Source organism: Pecten maximus, chromosome 1, assembly GCF_902652985.1.
Source record: "Pecten maximus chromosome 1, xPecMax1.1, whole genome shotgun sequence".
Classification (NCBI taxonomy): domain Eukaryota; kingdom Metazoa; phylum Mollusca; class Bivalvia; order Pectinida; family Pectinidae; genus Pecten; species Pecten maximus.
The window spans coordinates 48,699,051-48,715,167 of NC_047015.1; the positions used below are offsets into that span (position 1 = coordinate 48,699,051).

A 16,117-nucleotide genomic window follows, 5' to 3' on the forward strand; every position below is an offset into this window, starting at 1 on the left:
TAAGCTGAAATATGGATGCCCCCTGTGTTTTCCTCTGACGAAGAAAGGTTGTGAAATCGGGCAGAATAGGTTTTCTATGGTTTTACTGTTCTTAAACTATTGAAATAACTTCAGAAGCGAAAACATATTTGATATTTCACTCTTTTAATGTACATACACCGTTTTATATGTTGTTTACTGAAAAAATCTCAAGGGGAAGACTACCGTCGCTTTCATTGTCCGGCGTTGTCACGGTCGTGAAATCCGAGACGTGTAAGTATTTGCTTATCATACTGTACATTGCTTGTAGGATGGTACTTCATTTTTCTCATAACGTATAGGTCGACAGTGTCATATACATGTTTAATGGTCGTTGTAACAACGTATAAATGATTTCTAATACTTGCACTGGACCTAAGATTTCCTGCGTAGATTTTAAAAATGTGCGTTTCAGGAGCAAACAAGAATCAGACGTGTGTCAGTGATGTTTATAGTTTTTACCAGTGATTCGCAATAAAAATAGGAAATATAATGTCAATGTTTAGATATTTTCTATTAACAAACTGCCTACCATCAGTTATTCAAAATGTCCTACTTGAAATCAAAATGGTTGGTCAACCACGTGGTCGCAAATCGCAAACTTTTATAGACACTCTAGATCTGTAGTCTGAAACTCTGCTTCAGCTTTCATTGTACTATAAGTAATATCAAGTGTTCCATCAAGATGATTCTAAATGTTATGTGTATATGTGATTGTAGAACTAGTTATGAGTCGGAAGAGGACACAAACACTCCCTGATATATATAAACCTAAAAGGAGATTATGTTCAGCAGCCGCTGCATTAGCCAGCAATGGTCAGACAACAGTTATCAGCGCTTTAAACGGGGACATTGGAGATGGTTAGTATATCATGGATCAGTATTAGTAATAGAATAACATTGATCAGCATTGCCATTAGCAGAGACCTATAATATAGGTCTCTGGTGTTAGTAAGTACATGTAGTAAGCCTAAATAAAAGACTTCTATCCTAAAGCTTAGTATGCTATTATCAACCAATAATAGACAATAATAAGGGATTTTCTCATCTTGTATCATACACAATGTGTATACAGTATCCTCCATATGTAACTTATATTGCCCAAACCAGATCTGTCTTTCAATGTGCTTCTAATGGCGACTAGTTTACTACTAGTTATTGGTGTTCTATACAATATTTTTGCTATAATAAGATTTGGTTGTGATATTAATGTAAGAAGTGAACCGGAACATAATGACAATGCATCCCAAACCTATGCATGATACTAAGGCTTGGCATGTTTTGAAGAATTACTGGATTTGTAATGAATTTATCCAGTTATTTTTATGTTTTCTTTCAGTAATTCTAAATGACACTCATGCCTTTTTGAAACGACTGAGAGGACTTTTCCCTGCAGACAAATTTAAACATAAACTACCACCGATTGTCTTGAAGCATCAGCTGTATGGAATGATGAATGATCGCACAAAAGTCGACCAGGAATTGGTAAGATCAATTGTTTTATCATGATCAGATAAAGTTGACTTCACACCACAGAGGCACAAAACAAGATCTAACTATAGCTAGTAGCCTCATGGATACATGTGCTTTCACACTGGCAGTGGCATAGCACACAGACACAACACAACAATCCATATACATTGTATGTATATATATGTATCTTAGGCCTGGGGGTTGGGAATTGTGCCAAGTCCCTGTGTTCACATCTTGCCCAATTTTATTTCTTCTGTAAATTCCTGCTTAAGACAAATCATTTGAATTATGTATAGGGACTAGTTACTCTCTTCCAAACATCAAAGTTTACTGAAATCTTATTAGATGCTCTGAGATTCCTAGATAAGGATGTGTAGTTTTATACTTATTAACTTTCTGTAAATATTCTCTGATAATATTTTAACTTGTTACAGAATGACCTAAGGAAACGTGGTGTGGTCAAATTGTTCAAGCTGGGATCAGAGGCAGACGAGTACTGCATTCTATTTACCAATGATTATGAGGAACATGTAAAGAAAACGATGACAGCCTTGTCGATGAGTCCTATCTTGATAGGTATGGTTATACTAGTCTACTAGTTATCATCTCATTCTTATTCAACCCATATTAGGAATGTCACATTTGTTGTTTTATAGCATCCTCCTTACTCCAGGGGTTATATGTACTTTCAGTCTTGGAATGCCATGGCAAAGTTAAAGGTGCACAACTGAAGCTATTTAGTTTGTGTCTGGGGAAAAAAGCCTGACCAGTCACTCAGCTGATGCATGTGTTTTACAGAAGAGCGACAACCAAGTTCAAAGCTAGTCAGTTTAACTGTATGACCACACTGGAATTCGTTTGATATACATCAAAAGATCAATATTAGTAAATCATTTTGTGAAATCCACAAGATGGCCATCATTGAGCGGTCAATTTTGCTATGACTTATTTCAGGGGTGCAGAGAGAGAAAGTGAGCATAATACCTGGAGTATCAAGGATGGTTTCATAAAAATATATCGGATTATAGGCTAAATAAAAAGTTCACTTCTGTAAAGTAAAAAAGACTAATCTGACAATGTCACATTCACAAAAATAACGTCAACTTATTTTCATTGAGTCTAATATTCCTAAATGAACCATTATTTTTTGGTTGTTGTCATTTTTAGTCCCTTTTCGGTGAAACTTGGGGGACTGTTTGTGTACGTAATACCAGAGACTGTCAGTGCCCTAGCAGCTTCATTCCTTGACGGATTTTGATCAAACTTCACACATTGAGAAAGAACCATTATATCTCGGACATGTTCGAGTTTTTGTGTCAAGGTCAAGGTCACTGTTATTATTTCTATTGGGCCAGTAGGGGATATTAGCAATACCCATTATGCTTGGTTTTTTTTTGTAATTTTTCTTTGTTCAATTCCCTGATTGACTATTTACAATTATTGTACAACTTAAGCTTCATTTCCGGACTTTCCATCGGAAATTCTTTTGCAGGGTTTCTTTTGTCTGATTTTTCCTTTTCATTTGATTTCAGAGAGATTTAGTTCTAATGTTGTAAAAAAATGTCAAGATGTGTGTATATCGAAAGAGACACTCATGATGGACTACAGATTCTCAGACTTCGAAATAACGTGAGTTTGGTGGACATTGGTCAGTCAGTTTAATTTACATAAGAAGCGTCTAAAGCAGTTTTAACTGTTACAAATATGTTCCTTTTATTGGAAAATATTTGTGATAAAAATTTGAAGGTGAGTATGTTACCTGATTTCAGAATCCAGTATTCTAGATTCATGAACTTAATATGTTCATGTAATCAGACTTTAGACAATCAAATTAAACAAACAAGTTATTTTCCTGCATATTCTAATGGAATATTATTTCAGTTAATTGAAAAAATAATCTGAATCTTGTCATTTTTTGATAGCCAGTTTGAGTAGTAAATTAAAATAAAGTTCATTTGATTTATGTACATGTAATTCACATGTACATGTATATGGTGCGTGGAACTACACTGATTAATATAACCTTAAGTTGATAACTGTTTGTTACTGAATACATGTAATTTCATTTTTTCATAATTTGTTTACTTTATTATGAACACAAGAATGATTTTTTGTTGATAAGGTTCTGAAATATCATCCTCTTTACACATCGAGTCAATAACCTTCTAAAATATCATCCCATTTATACATTGAGTACGGTAAACCTCTGATTAATTCGAACATGCAGATAGTTCGAAAACACATTTTTTTCTAGAAAAACAGTAATTTTTTAGCTAGTAATAGTTCGAACTCTGGCTGTTTATAACAGACACCATTTCGAATAGTAAGTTAGTTTTCACCAATTATTTCCCAATGTTGAATTCCTCTGTTATTGCTATTGTAGACAACTTGTGAAAGCCTCTGTGATAACCGTGAAAGAAATTGGAAACTGGTGGCTGTCTATTCCTAATGCTGGCACATTTATGAAGTGTTTTCTCCGGGGCAGGAAAGCCGTCCTTACAATGATCAGGAAGTGTAAATATAAAGAGATACTTAGAAAGGTTTGTTTACTCATATTTCAAACTGATCCAGTTTTCTAACAAAAATAAACCAATTTAAAATATTTATAGTTTGAAATACTGGTACAGTGAAACCTGACTTTACTGACACTATTGATTTGAGTTATATGTCAAATATGACGGTGTCAGCAGTAGAGCTTATGACAGTTCTGGTGGATTCAGTCAGATGTCACAGGATGTCATTAAAGCCAGATATGATACAGTGAAACCTGACCTTACTGACACTGTGCAGGACTGAGTCAGTGTGTGTGTAAAGTCAGTGCATCGGTAAAGTCAGTGCATCGGTAAAGTCAGTGTGGCGGTAAAGTCAGTGTGTCTGTAAAGAGTGTGGCGGTAAAGTCAGTGTGGCGGTTAAGTCAGTATGTCGGTTAAGTCAGTGTGTCGGTTAAGTCAGTGTGGCGGTTAAGTCAGTGCATCGGTAAAGTCAGTGTGACGGTAAAGTCAGTGACGGTAAAGTCAGTATGTCAGTAAAGTCAGTGTGTCGGTTAAGTCAGTGTGGCGGTAAAGTCAGTATGGCGGTGAAGTCAGTGTGGCGGTTAAGTCAGTGTGGCAGTAAAGTCAGTGTGGCGGTAAAGTCAGTGTGTCGGTAAAGTCAGTGTGTCGGTAAAGTCAGTGTGTCGGTAAAGTCAGTGTGTTGGTTAAGTCAGTGTGGCAGTAAAGTCAGTGTGTCTGTAAAGTCAGTGTGGCGGTAAAGTCAGTGTTGTGGTAAAGTCAGTGTTGCAGTAAAGTCAGTGTGTTGGTTAAGTCAGTGTGGCAGTAAAGTCAGTGTGGCGGTAAAGTCAGTGTTGTGGTTAAGTCAGTGTGGCGGTTAAGTCAGTGTGGCGGTTAAGTCAGTGTGGCGGTAAAGTCAGTGTGTCTGTAAAGTCAGTGTGTCTGTAAAGTCAGTGTGGCGGTAAAGTCAGTGTGGCGGTTAAGTCAGTGTGGCGGTTAAGTCAGTGTGGCGGTAAAGTCAGTGTTGCGGTAAAGTCAGTGTGGTGGTAAAGTCAGTGTGGCAGTAAAGTCAGTGTTGCGGTAAAGTCAGTGTCAGCAATGACAGTAGAGCATGTCACCGTTCTTTTGGATAGGATTGGATAATACAGGATGTCGGTAAAGTCAGTGTGTCTGTAAAGTCAGTAGCAGTAATGACAGCAGAGCGTGTCACCGTTCTTTTGGATAGGATTGGATAATACAGGATGTCGGTAAAGTCAGTGTGTCTGTAAAGTCAGTAGCAGTAATGACAGCAGAGCGTGTCACCGTTCTTTTGGATAGGATTGGATAATACAGGATGTCGGTAAAGTCAGTGTGTCTGTAAAGTCAGTGGTCAGTTAAGTCTGTGTCAGCAATGACAGCGGAGCATGTCACTGTTCTTTAGGATAGTGTCGGATGATACAGGATGTCGGTAAAGTCAGTGGTTGGTAAAGTCCGGTTTCTCTGTATATTTCATGTTTATAAATTTTTCTTTACAAGTCACGTTCAGTGATGTTATTAATCTAACCTGACCTCTTTTATATTAAAGAAATCTGTATGAACCAGACAAGTACAGTAGTGTAGATACAACTGTAGATAATAGATCATGTTTAATTTCACAGTTCAGTTCCCATTTTTATATGTTTTTCAAGCAAACCATTTAACAATGTAAAGGGTCTGGGATGTATCTCTGTGAGACCCCTTCCTCTGAGATCTCTTGTTGAAGTTATGACAAACTTTAATGATGGTTAATGTCTAAATTCAGGGGAAAGTTTGGAATCTGATTAATCAAGGAAAAGTTTGAAATCCTGCACAAAACTGTGAGAGCTAAGAAATTGTATTATTGATTTTGTGGAATGTTATTGTATATGCAAGTTTATGACAAAGTGTGTTTTGTTTGTCTTTTCTAGGATCTAGAACATCGAAAATGGCCTAAGATCTGTCGCCTGGGGTTGATATACCATGTACACGATATAATAGGCGGTGAATTAGTCCACTGGTAAGTTATCAGACGTAGTCTGTATATGTACCTGACAAGTGGATCAAAAATGGAAAATGGATATCTCCTGTTTGGGAAATCTTTCAAAACTGGAGAATTTTTATTTGTTATTAGAATTCAATTATTTTTGCTGTGCATCTTAATACAACCACATATATGTTAATCAACTCAGTTTTTAGGTCACCTGAGACAAAGTCTCAAGTGACCTATTCTTATCGCCTTTTGTCCGTCGTCCGTCGTCCGTCCGTAAATCAATTTACATTTTCAACTTCTTCTCCAAAACCTCTGCACCAAATTCAATGAAATTTGGCAGGGAGCTTCTATGGCTAAAGTTCAACTAAAATTGTGAATTATATGGTCCCCATCCCCCAGGGGCCTGAGGGGTGGGGCCAAAAAGGGTCAATTTGACTAAAACTTCAAAAATCTTCTTCTCTACTCTCAGATAAGGTGGAATCAAACACTCTTAATAGATGAAAGGGTCTTAAGGTGCTTTACCAAAATTGTGAATTTCATGACCCTGGGGTCTCACATTTGCCCCTGGGGAGGGGGTAAACTTTACTATAGTTTATATAGGGAAATCACATTTTTGACTATTATTTGTTGGATTTGTATTGGAATCCAATATAACTTGTATCAAATTATCAGCATGGGATGACAGTTTGATGGTATATACATATTGGCCCTAGTTGACCCCCAGGGGCTGATGGGCGGGGCCAAAAAGGGTCAAATTGACTGAAATTTCAAAAAGCTTCTTCTCTACTCTCAGATATGGTAGAATAAAATACTCTTCATAGATGGAAGGGTCTTAAGGTGCGTTACCAAAACTGTGAATTTCATGACCCTGGGGTCTCATGTTTGCCCCTGGGGAGGGGGTAAACTTTACTATAGTTTATATAGGGAAATCACATTTTTGACTATTATTTGTTGGATTTCTATTGGAATTTATTCTAACTTGGTTCAAATTATCAGCATAGGATGACAGTTTGATGGCATGTACATGTTGGCCCTGGTTGACCCCCAGGGGCTGGTGGGCAGGGCCAAAAAGGGTCAAATTGACTGAAATTTCAAAAATCTTCTTCTCTACTCTCAGATATGGTAGAATAAAATACTCTTCATAGATGGAAGGGTCTTAAGGTGCTTTACCAAAATTGTTAAATTTCATGACCCTGGGGTCTCATGTTTGCCCCTGGGGAGGGGGGTAAACTTTACTATAGTTTATATAGGGAAATCACATTTTTGACTTTTATTTGTTTGATTTCTATTGGAATTCATTCTAACTTGGTTAACATTATCAGCTTGGGATGACAGTTTGATGGTATGTACATGTTGGCCCTGACTGACCCCCAGGGGCTGATGGGCGGGGCCAAAAAGGGTCAAATTAACTGAAATTTTAAAAATCTTTTTCTTACAACCCAAATAAGGTAGAGTTAAATACTTTTCACAGATCGAAGGGTCTTAAGGTGCTTTACCATAATTGTGAATTTCCTAGCCCTGGGGTCTCACGTTTGCCCCATGGGAGGGGATAAACTTTACTATAGTTATAGGGAAATCACACTTTTGACTATCATTTGTTCTATTTGTTTTGAAATTCATTCTTTCATTCAAATTTACTGAAATATTTCAAAAATCAGGTGACCGTTAAGGCCCATGGGCCTCTTGTTTGATAAATCAATGTACATTTGTATATATATGTATATCAATGGAAATGATAGGTTTTATTTTTAAGCATCTCCATTTTTGTACTGCATTTTGCCAAAGTTGATAAATACTATACACAAATTGTCAAACCTCTGTTTTGTTTTCAGCATTAGGATGATAAATACACAGAATGGCATACAGTAACCTTGTCTTAATTTTGTTTTCAGCGTGCAGACTACCTCAGGGCAACTATTAAGACTGAAAGAATGACAGCAATACACTGTATATAAAGAATGGATGAATGATTGAGAGAATCTCAAAGTCAGAAGAGTGAAGGGACGAATCACAAGATATATATACTTGGAACCTCGTCACTGTAACCAAGTTGTGATAGTACAACACCTATTATTTATTGTTAATTTAAAAAGAAACAGGGTCATTGTTGTATGAACTGATGCACACAGACTATTACAAGCTTATCTGAGGCCATCTCGATTGCCTACTCTTCTCCTTCTAGAATATAACTTCCGGCTACTCGATTTGTAGCTCTTCTGCTTCTGGAAGATCTTCTACCTCTTCCGTCTTGAAGTTGGAAGATTTATCTTCCAAGATGGCGGCGACAACTATGTTTAATTGTGCGACATGCGGAGTGATGAGTTTCACTAGAGAAGGATTTATGGCACATACATGCACATGTTTGTGTTACAGTGTTTGAGAAAACTTGTTTGTATTGGGTTATGTTCTTCCGGTTTAATCCATTTACATATAACGGAATGCGATCTTCCGAGAAGGGTGCAAATCAAGTTGGCCTCAGGACTGTTGTTTTCCTGCCTTAGTTTGTTAGATTATGTCTTGGTCAGTCACAGGGAGAACTGCACATTGTATCCATGAATAATGGGAGTGTCTGTTACCTTTATCCTGAATTTTTCCAAGTTAAATTTTTTTTTTTTTCAATGACCAATTTTCCACATGATATATATGAGTTAGGTTGTACTGTATCTCAAACATACAGAGGAACCATTGAAGTCACAAGTATGTTAAACAGGGAAGCCTTTTTACCAGACATTTATATCAAGAGGCTGAAATGATTTCTTGTGAAAATTCCTATTTTAATGCAACAGTTGTATGGAAATGGTGTTATTTGATAAGACAGAACAACATTTCAATGTATTTTGAAATTATATACCGGTACTTGCAAAATTTTTGCCATCAGAATTTTATCATATTGTGTGTTTGATTCATGTAAGATTTCAATACTGTGAATTCATGATCTCAGTGATGTGTATTCTTAATTTCTCACTGAGAATTTAATTAATGATTTCAGTCAACTTTTTTTTTTTTTTTTTTAAACTTCAGACTCTTTCATATTGTGTTGATTTAAATTACCTCAATTTATAGAAGATTTATGACGTAACTGACAGGGATTTGTAAGGCTGAGTCGAGGTAGGGTCCATTTACCACTGTTTTGAATTTTCTTGAGCCATTTGGTTTTTATCTATGTAAGACTTTCAAATATTCTGTGGCCCATAAACGAATTTGTACGTGCCTATGGCCCATGACCCCTGTTCTTCCCAAACCTAAAAGTTTGGAAAAAGTTCAGCTCCAGGTAAGATTAAGAGTACATAGTATCTAGTTTCATACAGGATTTTTTGTTTGATCAAATCAATCATTTTTATTTGTGTTTTGTATTTTTGTTATATGTTCCGTTAACTGTTTTACATTCTTAAAGAATTTCTGTAATGTCACTGATTGACTACAGGTAGACATAGTACTCACATTTCTATAGAAATTAATAATTTTAGTCAACAAAAGAAGAACTTTTGGAATTGACATCAATGCGTTAGACTTGTTTTGTGATATTTGGTGTGGAAGTAAGCAAGATTTTGTAGGTGCTGGGACAACAGAATGTGTGGTGTGTCCTAATTAAAGGGAGATAATTCAAGTTGATTTTAACTTAAATGATACAAAATGCATGTGATCTTATGACTTGGCTTCCGTCCTTAATATTCATGTTTTCAACTTTAACTGAGAACTAGTCAAGAGATTTTAAACACACACTTATATTGCCAAGAGTTAAGTCTGTTTTATTCCGGTCAGTTGATAATCTGCATCCAATGAGACTGTTCTGGTTTCTAATTAGCAGAATATTTTCCTCTTTTCAAGACAGTCCCGGTCTTTGATTAGCAGAATTATTTTCCAGTTTTTGAGACTGTTCTGGTCTCTGAATGGCAGAATTATTTCCCTCTTTTCGAGACAGTCCTGATCTCTGATTAGCATAATTATTTTCCTCTTTTTGAGACTATCCTGGTCTCTGATTAGCAGAACTACTTCCCTCTTCTCTTGTTCTTCCAGTTATAACTTATCTTGGCAGAGTTTTCCTTTCAAATGTAGACATGTCTATTAAGATGATGTGATCAAAACTCAATGCAAAATTGAAATAATATTTACAAAAAAGAATATCCTTGATAGTGATATGTGGAGATGAGTGAAACATACCCCTTGTGCCTCTTGTTATATGTCACCTTCTCAAATACAAATGAGCTGGTGTCGCAGTATGGCATCCATTGTTGCTTTTTCTGATAAACTTTGATTTGAGATTCAAATGAAAGACCTAATTCAACATTGATAATCGCCTGGCTGAATTAGATTGGAATCTTCCCTCAAAGTCTTTATGTACAAAGGTCATGTTTTAATGAATTTGACCTTGACCTAGTTTAAAATTCATAATACTGTAGTTAATTTAATATTGGAGAATGCTTATACAGGCTTTGCCTGTTACTGTATCCTTAAGTATTTGCTATAAAATTTGTTGAAATTATAGGTAAATTCTAATTGGGTCTATTGTTTTTAGTTTTGTAGCTAAATACCTATTGTTCTCTTTGTAGGTATTCTCTTTCAATTCCCGAAGCTTTTTGTGGATTTATTTTATATGTCACAGGTGTTTGACATGTACTATAATAATCTATACTTTAATTAGATACATGTAAATCATGTTGTGTGTGTGTTAGGGTGTTAGGGAGATGCCCACTGTTATATAATGTCTGATGTTGAATGCTGTGATTTTCTGTTATAAGAGTTACCTGGTTGTAGAGAGAGGTAACCTGTTATTGTTCAGTTGTTTGTCCTCTTAGACATCAATATTGTTAACATTTACAACACTTGGCAAAGCTTATCCGCACATTGTGTATTATAAGCCTATTGTCCGATTCCCTTTTTACTAGGGGCCGCGGTGGCCGAGTGGTTAAGGTGTCCCGACACTTTAACACTTAGCCCTACACCTCTGGGTTGCGAGTTCGAAACATACGTGGGGCAGTTGCCAGGTACTGACCGTAGGTCGGTGGTTTTTCTCCGGGTTCTCCGGCTTTCCTCCACCTCCGAAACCTGGCATGTCCTTAAATGACCCTGGCTGTTAATAGGACGTTAAACAAAAACAAACCAAACCAAACCCTTTTTACTAAAACCAGCGAAATCTGATATTTTGAACTGAAAACCCAAGTTGATGGAATTGAATGAGATAGTAGGGCTGCCAGATATGAACTAGACCTCAGAAATGAATCAAATGATATCAAAAACACTAGATTTTTGAAAATATATAATATTATATTTTTTTTTTTTTTTTTTCATGATTGTATATCCTTGCATTTAAAACAAGATTCTTCCCTCCAAACAAAGAAGGGGTTCACAACCTTACTCAGGTTTATCACTATTTAGCTGTTAAATAGGTGTTGTTCTAGATCTGAGCTAATCTTTGTAACACAGGTATTAATGATAGCAATATTGGTACGAAAACAGTAAGCAATAAATCAATAATGATGGGAGCATTTTACAAATATTCCTGTCATAATTGAAAATATACATGTTCAGTCCTGGTGTATATACATAAAAGTATATTGTGTGACTGTTATGTAGATGTATTTATATAAATCATTTAACAGTGTGACGAACAACTCCACATCCTGTTTAAGTAAATAAGTATATTATAATTATGATGGATTGCATTTGTTTAATTGTTTAAGTTTATAAAATATTTTGTCACGTAACACCGAATGATTCTACATGGTAATTTACTAAATTAAGTATCCTACTTGATAATATTCATAGCTTTACTTCCTTCTTCGTAGATTTTCTGACAAATTATCATAATAACACATTATAAATATAAACGTGTATACTATATTTTGTTACAAAACTGTAAATCTACACAACTATGATTTAGTAATTAAGAATTATGCCGGACTGATGCTTGTCATGATTTTAATCCTTTCCTAGCAGAATTTCTGATAAATTGAATAACATGTGTTAGTAGGTTATGAATATTTTTTTCTGCAATCTGATTCTGAATTATAGCACCATATCTGTCAGCAGAATGCAGTTAAATGCACAGCCATATCTATTTATTTTTATGATTGCCAGTTACACTACCAAATTAACTCCAGACTGATATATGTAGCTTTACTTTATAATAGCAGCAATGCGGAGTACGCTTGCTATACCAATCCACCTTGTATGTCGTAAATCCAGTTGTTGGTTCCAACTTGTGTTGATCATAAGCATATTGTTTAAAATATTGTAAATTCAACCACAGATAACCATAATCAAAGAGATGCCAAGTGTTCATATTAATAAAGGGCATGGATCTGTGATATTGGGCGAATTAGACAGTATATCATGCATGCTGTGCTGCCTGAAATGATAAAAGGCCAGTTCTCATATACAGTTAAACTTGAATTTTTTTTTCTGATGTGTTGCTGATTTCACAAAAGCTTTTTATTGGTACCTTCCACTCCTATTGTTGACTGCTAGAGCAAGATCTGTTGTTTTTATATCATTGTGTAACTTATTACGAACACATTTATCTATAATCATTATTTATAGCATAATCTTATTTATCTATAATTTATAGAATAGGGCATTTTGATAGTATGTCATTAACCTATTTCCAGATGTTTAAACGTGAAGTATAACTTTATTTCACCTGTGACAATCATCATTTGTGTTAAGACGTTAAAAAACATGTCTGCATGAATATTAGATAAAACTGTTTAGTAACTGATTCACATAATGTAGTATGCTTGCTAGATTCACATGTTAGAATTGTTCTTACAAAAAAAATCATGTAAGCTTTAGTAAGTTAGTTTCGCATCATTGTATTATTATCATAAATCATACTGTTGTGATCATATTTATAGTTCATCTGTACAATACATAATTTAATAAGTCTACAATTATTCAATCAAACTGAAGAGGTCAAGGGATTGACTACACATCACAATGATAGAATATGATGACAACAGACAAAAAGTTGGGCATTCCAGGTAGTATAGAAATGGTTGTAAATTAGTAGTAGCATCAGAGAGGATGTACTTCATATAAAGGTCACAGGTCAAGGTGAACATGTGATATGAGGTCATCGTACAATGTTTAGGTAATTGGTCACAGCCAGGTCAATAAGTCACAACCAGGTCAAGCGTCATATGTGGCTACTACAAAAATGTTTAGAGTATTACACAGAGAGAAATTTATGACTGGTGCCTTGTGTGGTTTGGTGTCGAAACCAAATAATTAGCCGCAGACTTGTAGCAAGCTCAAGTGAATATGTGGCATGTGAGGTCATTGTGTGAATAAGTACTGTAGTGTTAACTTAATGGTCAAGGTAGATATGGGATGCGAGATATGTGTAATTACAGGTCAAGGTGAATATTGGATGTGAGGTTACAGGTCAAGGTTAATATAGGATAGATCACAGGTCAAGGTCAATATCTGTGTGATCACAGGTCAAGGTGGATATTGGATGTGAGGTCACAGGTCAAGGTGAATATCTGTGTGATCACAGGTCAAGGTGGATATTGGATGGAAAGTCAGAGGTCAAAAGGAATATTGGATGTGAGATTACAGTTCAAGGTTCATATAGGATGGAAGGTCACAGGCCAATTTGAATATGGGATGTGATATCACAGGTCAAGGTGAATATAGAATGGAAGGTCATAGGTCAAAAGGACTCCATGATTGAAGGTCACATGGCTAGGTGAAAATGTGATGTGAGTTCAATGTGATAACATAATTTGGTGTCACAGATCAAGCAGGGTATACTATGTTTAAGGAGCTCACTGGCTAAGTGAAATATGTGACGTTTGAGTCATGAATATGTGTTGTGTGATAACATAGAAAATATGAATGTGATGGAAGACAAGAGGTGAAGACAAATTTGTATTGCGAGGTCAAAGAAAAACTGGAGATGTGATATGCAAATCAAATGAAACTGAACATGTTATAGGTCAAGGTGATGGCAGGTCATATGTCGAGACATATATGATGTGAGGTTGCAGGTCAAGGTGAGGTCATAGGTTAAGGTGAGGTTTAAGGTCAAGGTAAACATGTTTGGACAGTTTTTAGGCCAATGTATATACATGTGATGTTAGATCAAAATCAAGATGGATGTGTGATGTTAAGTTAAAGTCTTGATGAACACCAGATATAAGAGTATATTTTAAGTTAGATTTATTGGATGAGGTCAAAGGTCAACTGATGTTAAATGACGTTTAATTGAGTATGTAAGTACAAAATGAGTTGAAGTGTGTTTATATTCCTTATATTTATTGTGTGAGTTCAGAGATCAACATATGCAGAATGTGAGAAAATGTTTGAAGTATTATTTGCAATAAGCTCAAAAGTGAGCTTGATTAGTTTACGAGTGTTTTACAGGTAATGTATATGGAGGTAATTAATTAAGAAATTAAGAGAAATCACAGATAATATTGTTTTATGCATGTAGGTTATTGTAGATAACTGTTTGTTACGGTTTTTCACTACGGCATTATTGTATAGCATTAGCAGGAGGTCGAGGAGAGTATGTTATTTTGGTACATCGCTGATGCTGAACCTGTCCAAGCACCTGCCTATGTTTGCAACGTTAATAAAAGTCAATGGGACATTTAAAACTTTAGAGTTGTTGTTTTACAGTGTGATTCGAATGCATTATATCTCATCCTCGATAAACTAGGGGTAACGCTCAGTTTCGCTCTATGCATCTCTGGAATATGTCTTGGCAAACTCATAGACACAGGACTAGCTGTTTGATTGGTTCAAGAAAAAATACTGACCAATCGCTGAGCTGATACCTTTTTTATTTGAAGATGACAGAGGAGCAAAAATAGATCAAAGTCGGTCAATTTAATGATATATGGTGACCATCAAAGGATCAAAATAATATTAATATTTATAAGAGAGCGGAAGTGAACATATACGTACCCCTGCAGTATCTGGGATAAATATATCCATGTATACAGTGCTTTCGTCGGAAGATACTATATCTGGTGGATGTACATATGTGCTTTAAGATACTGATGAAAAGATTTTTCTGTGTCAACCCTACCTGTAACGGTTTTTATGCGTATAAGCCTAAACTTTGTCTTTGGCTCCTTTTAGCATTTGGTCTGAATTCAACAGGGACTCTGTAAGCTATAATTTATGTATATATGGACCGTTGGTTGGGAAATCGTGCTCAGTTAACTTTGCGAGTTGATAAGAGTACATGTATATACCTACACTAGGTCCCTTTTCAGCAGTGCCCCGTCCAGGTCACCATGAACAATCTTCATTCTACGCCAGAATTCCTCTCCGTCATGTGCTTATTATCACTTGAAACTATTCTTTTCCAAGAAAGGCGAATAATGACACAAATGCATAATCATGAATTTTCTGCAACATATTTTGTGAAATACAACTCGCACCAAACTTAAATCATCAGAATTTTATTAATTCCTGGTTGACAATATCTCTGTTCAGCTTGGTGACAATAATCACCAAACAGGTTGACTTACACATGGAAACAAATTGGCCAGCTATACTGTCCAATCTAGGAGTTTTGTACCTAATCAGAAAGTGGCATGACGGATGATACGTCATAACTTGCTGACTTAAGTTTTTTTTTAGAAACATCCTCCGCGGATGTAAGAATACTGTAGTTTAAAAGGAGGTTAGGCTATTTTTTTTAATTTTTGCCACACATTTGGCTATAACAGTATATAGATATTAGATTCTAAAATCAGCTAAGATAATAATACTTGTCACATGGTTTCATTTTCAAATACCAAAATGAAGACTATTCGGTACCGTGACCTTGGAGAAAGATTTTTTTTTTTTTTGATTATGTGGACGGATTAAATAACAATCGACTGACATCATATTATAAATAACAAGAAGAAATACATAAAGGAAGTGAAACGCAATTAGGAATCTAAGGGAAATAAAAAGATGTTATAGAATGTAATAGTGGTGTAATTGAAAGGTAGGGAACCATTATGTCGTCTGTGAAAATTTCATCCATGTACGTTTAGGACCATGATCAAATTTCAAATTGATCTGAATTCTCCCGATAGAACATTATGAGACAATCGTGTTTGACAGAAGGATAAGACGTATGCCGAGCCCTCCAATCGACGTAGCTCGGCTGACGTTGGTGTTGGATGAAGAATGTGACTGTTTA

The 16,117-nt window shown here is 35.7% G+C and overlaps 1 protein-coding gene across 1 annotated transcript; it reads left to right on the forward strand.

Moving 5' to 3' along the window:
• Nucleotides 1-25: 25 nt before the first annotated feature.
• Nucleotides 26-10,953, forward strand: LOC117336511 (serine/threonine-protein kinase 19-like). Its single transcript, XM_033897116.1, has 8 exons — nucleotides 26-252; nucleotides 739-879; nucleotides 1,358-1,503; nucleotides 1,926-2,067; nucleotides 3,024-3,120; nucleotides 3,875-4,031; nucleotides 5,906-5,994; nucleotides 7,860-10,953. Exons 2-8 carry the CDS (start codon nucleotides 747-749, stop codon nucleotides 7,900-7,902), a joined length of 807 nt encoding a protein of 268 aa, XP_033753007.1. The 5' UTR covers nucleotides 26-252; nucleotides 739-746; the 3' UTR covers nucleotides 7,903-10,953.
• The last annotated feature ends 5,164 nt before the right edge of the window (nucleotides 10,954-16,117 follow it).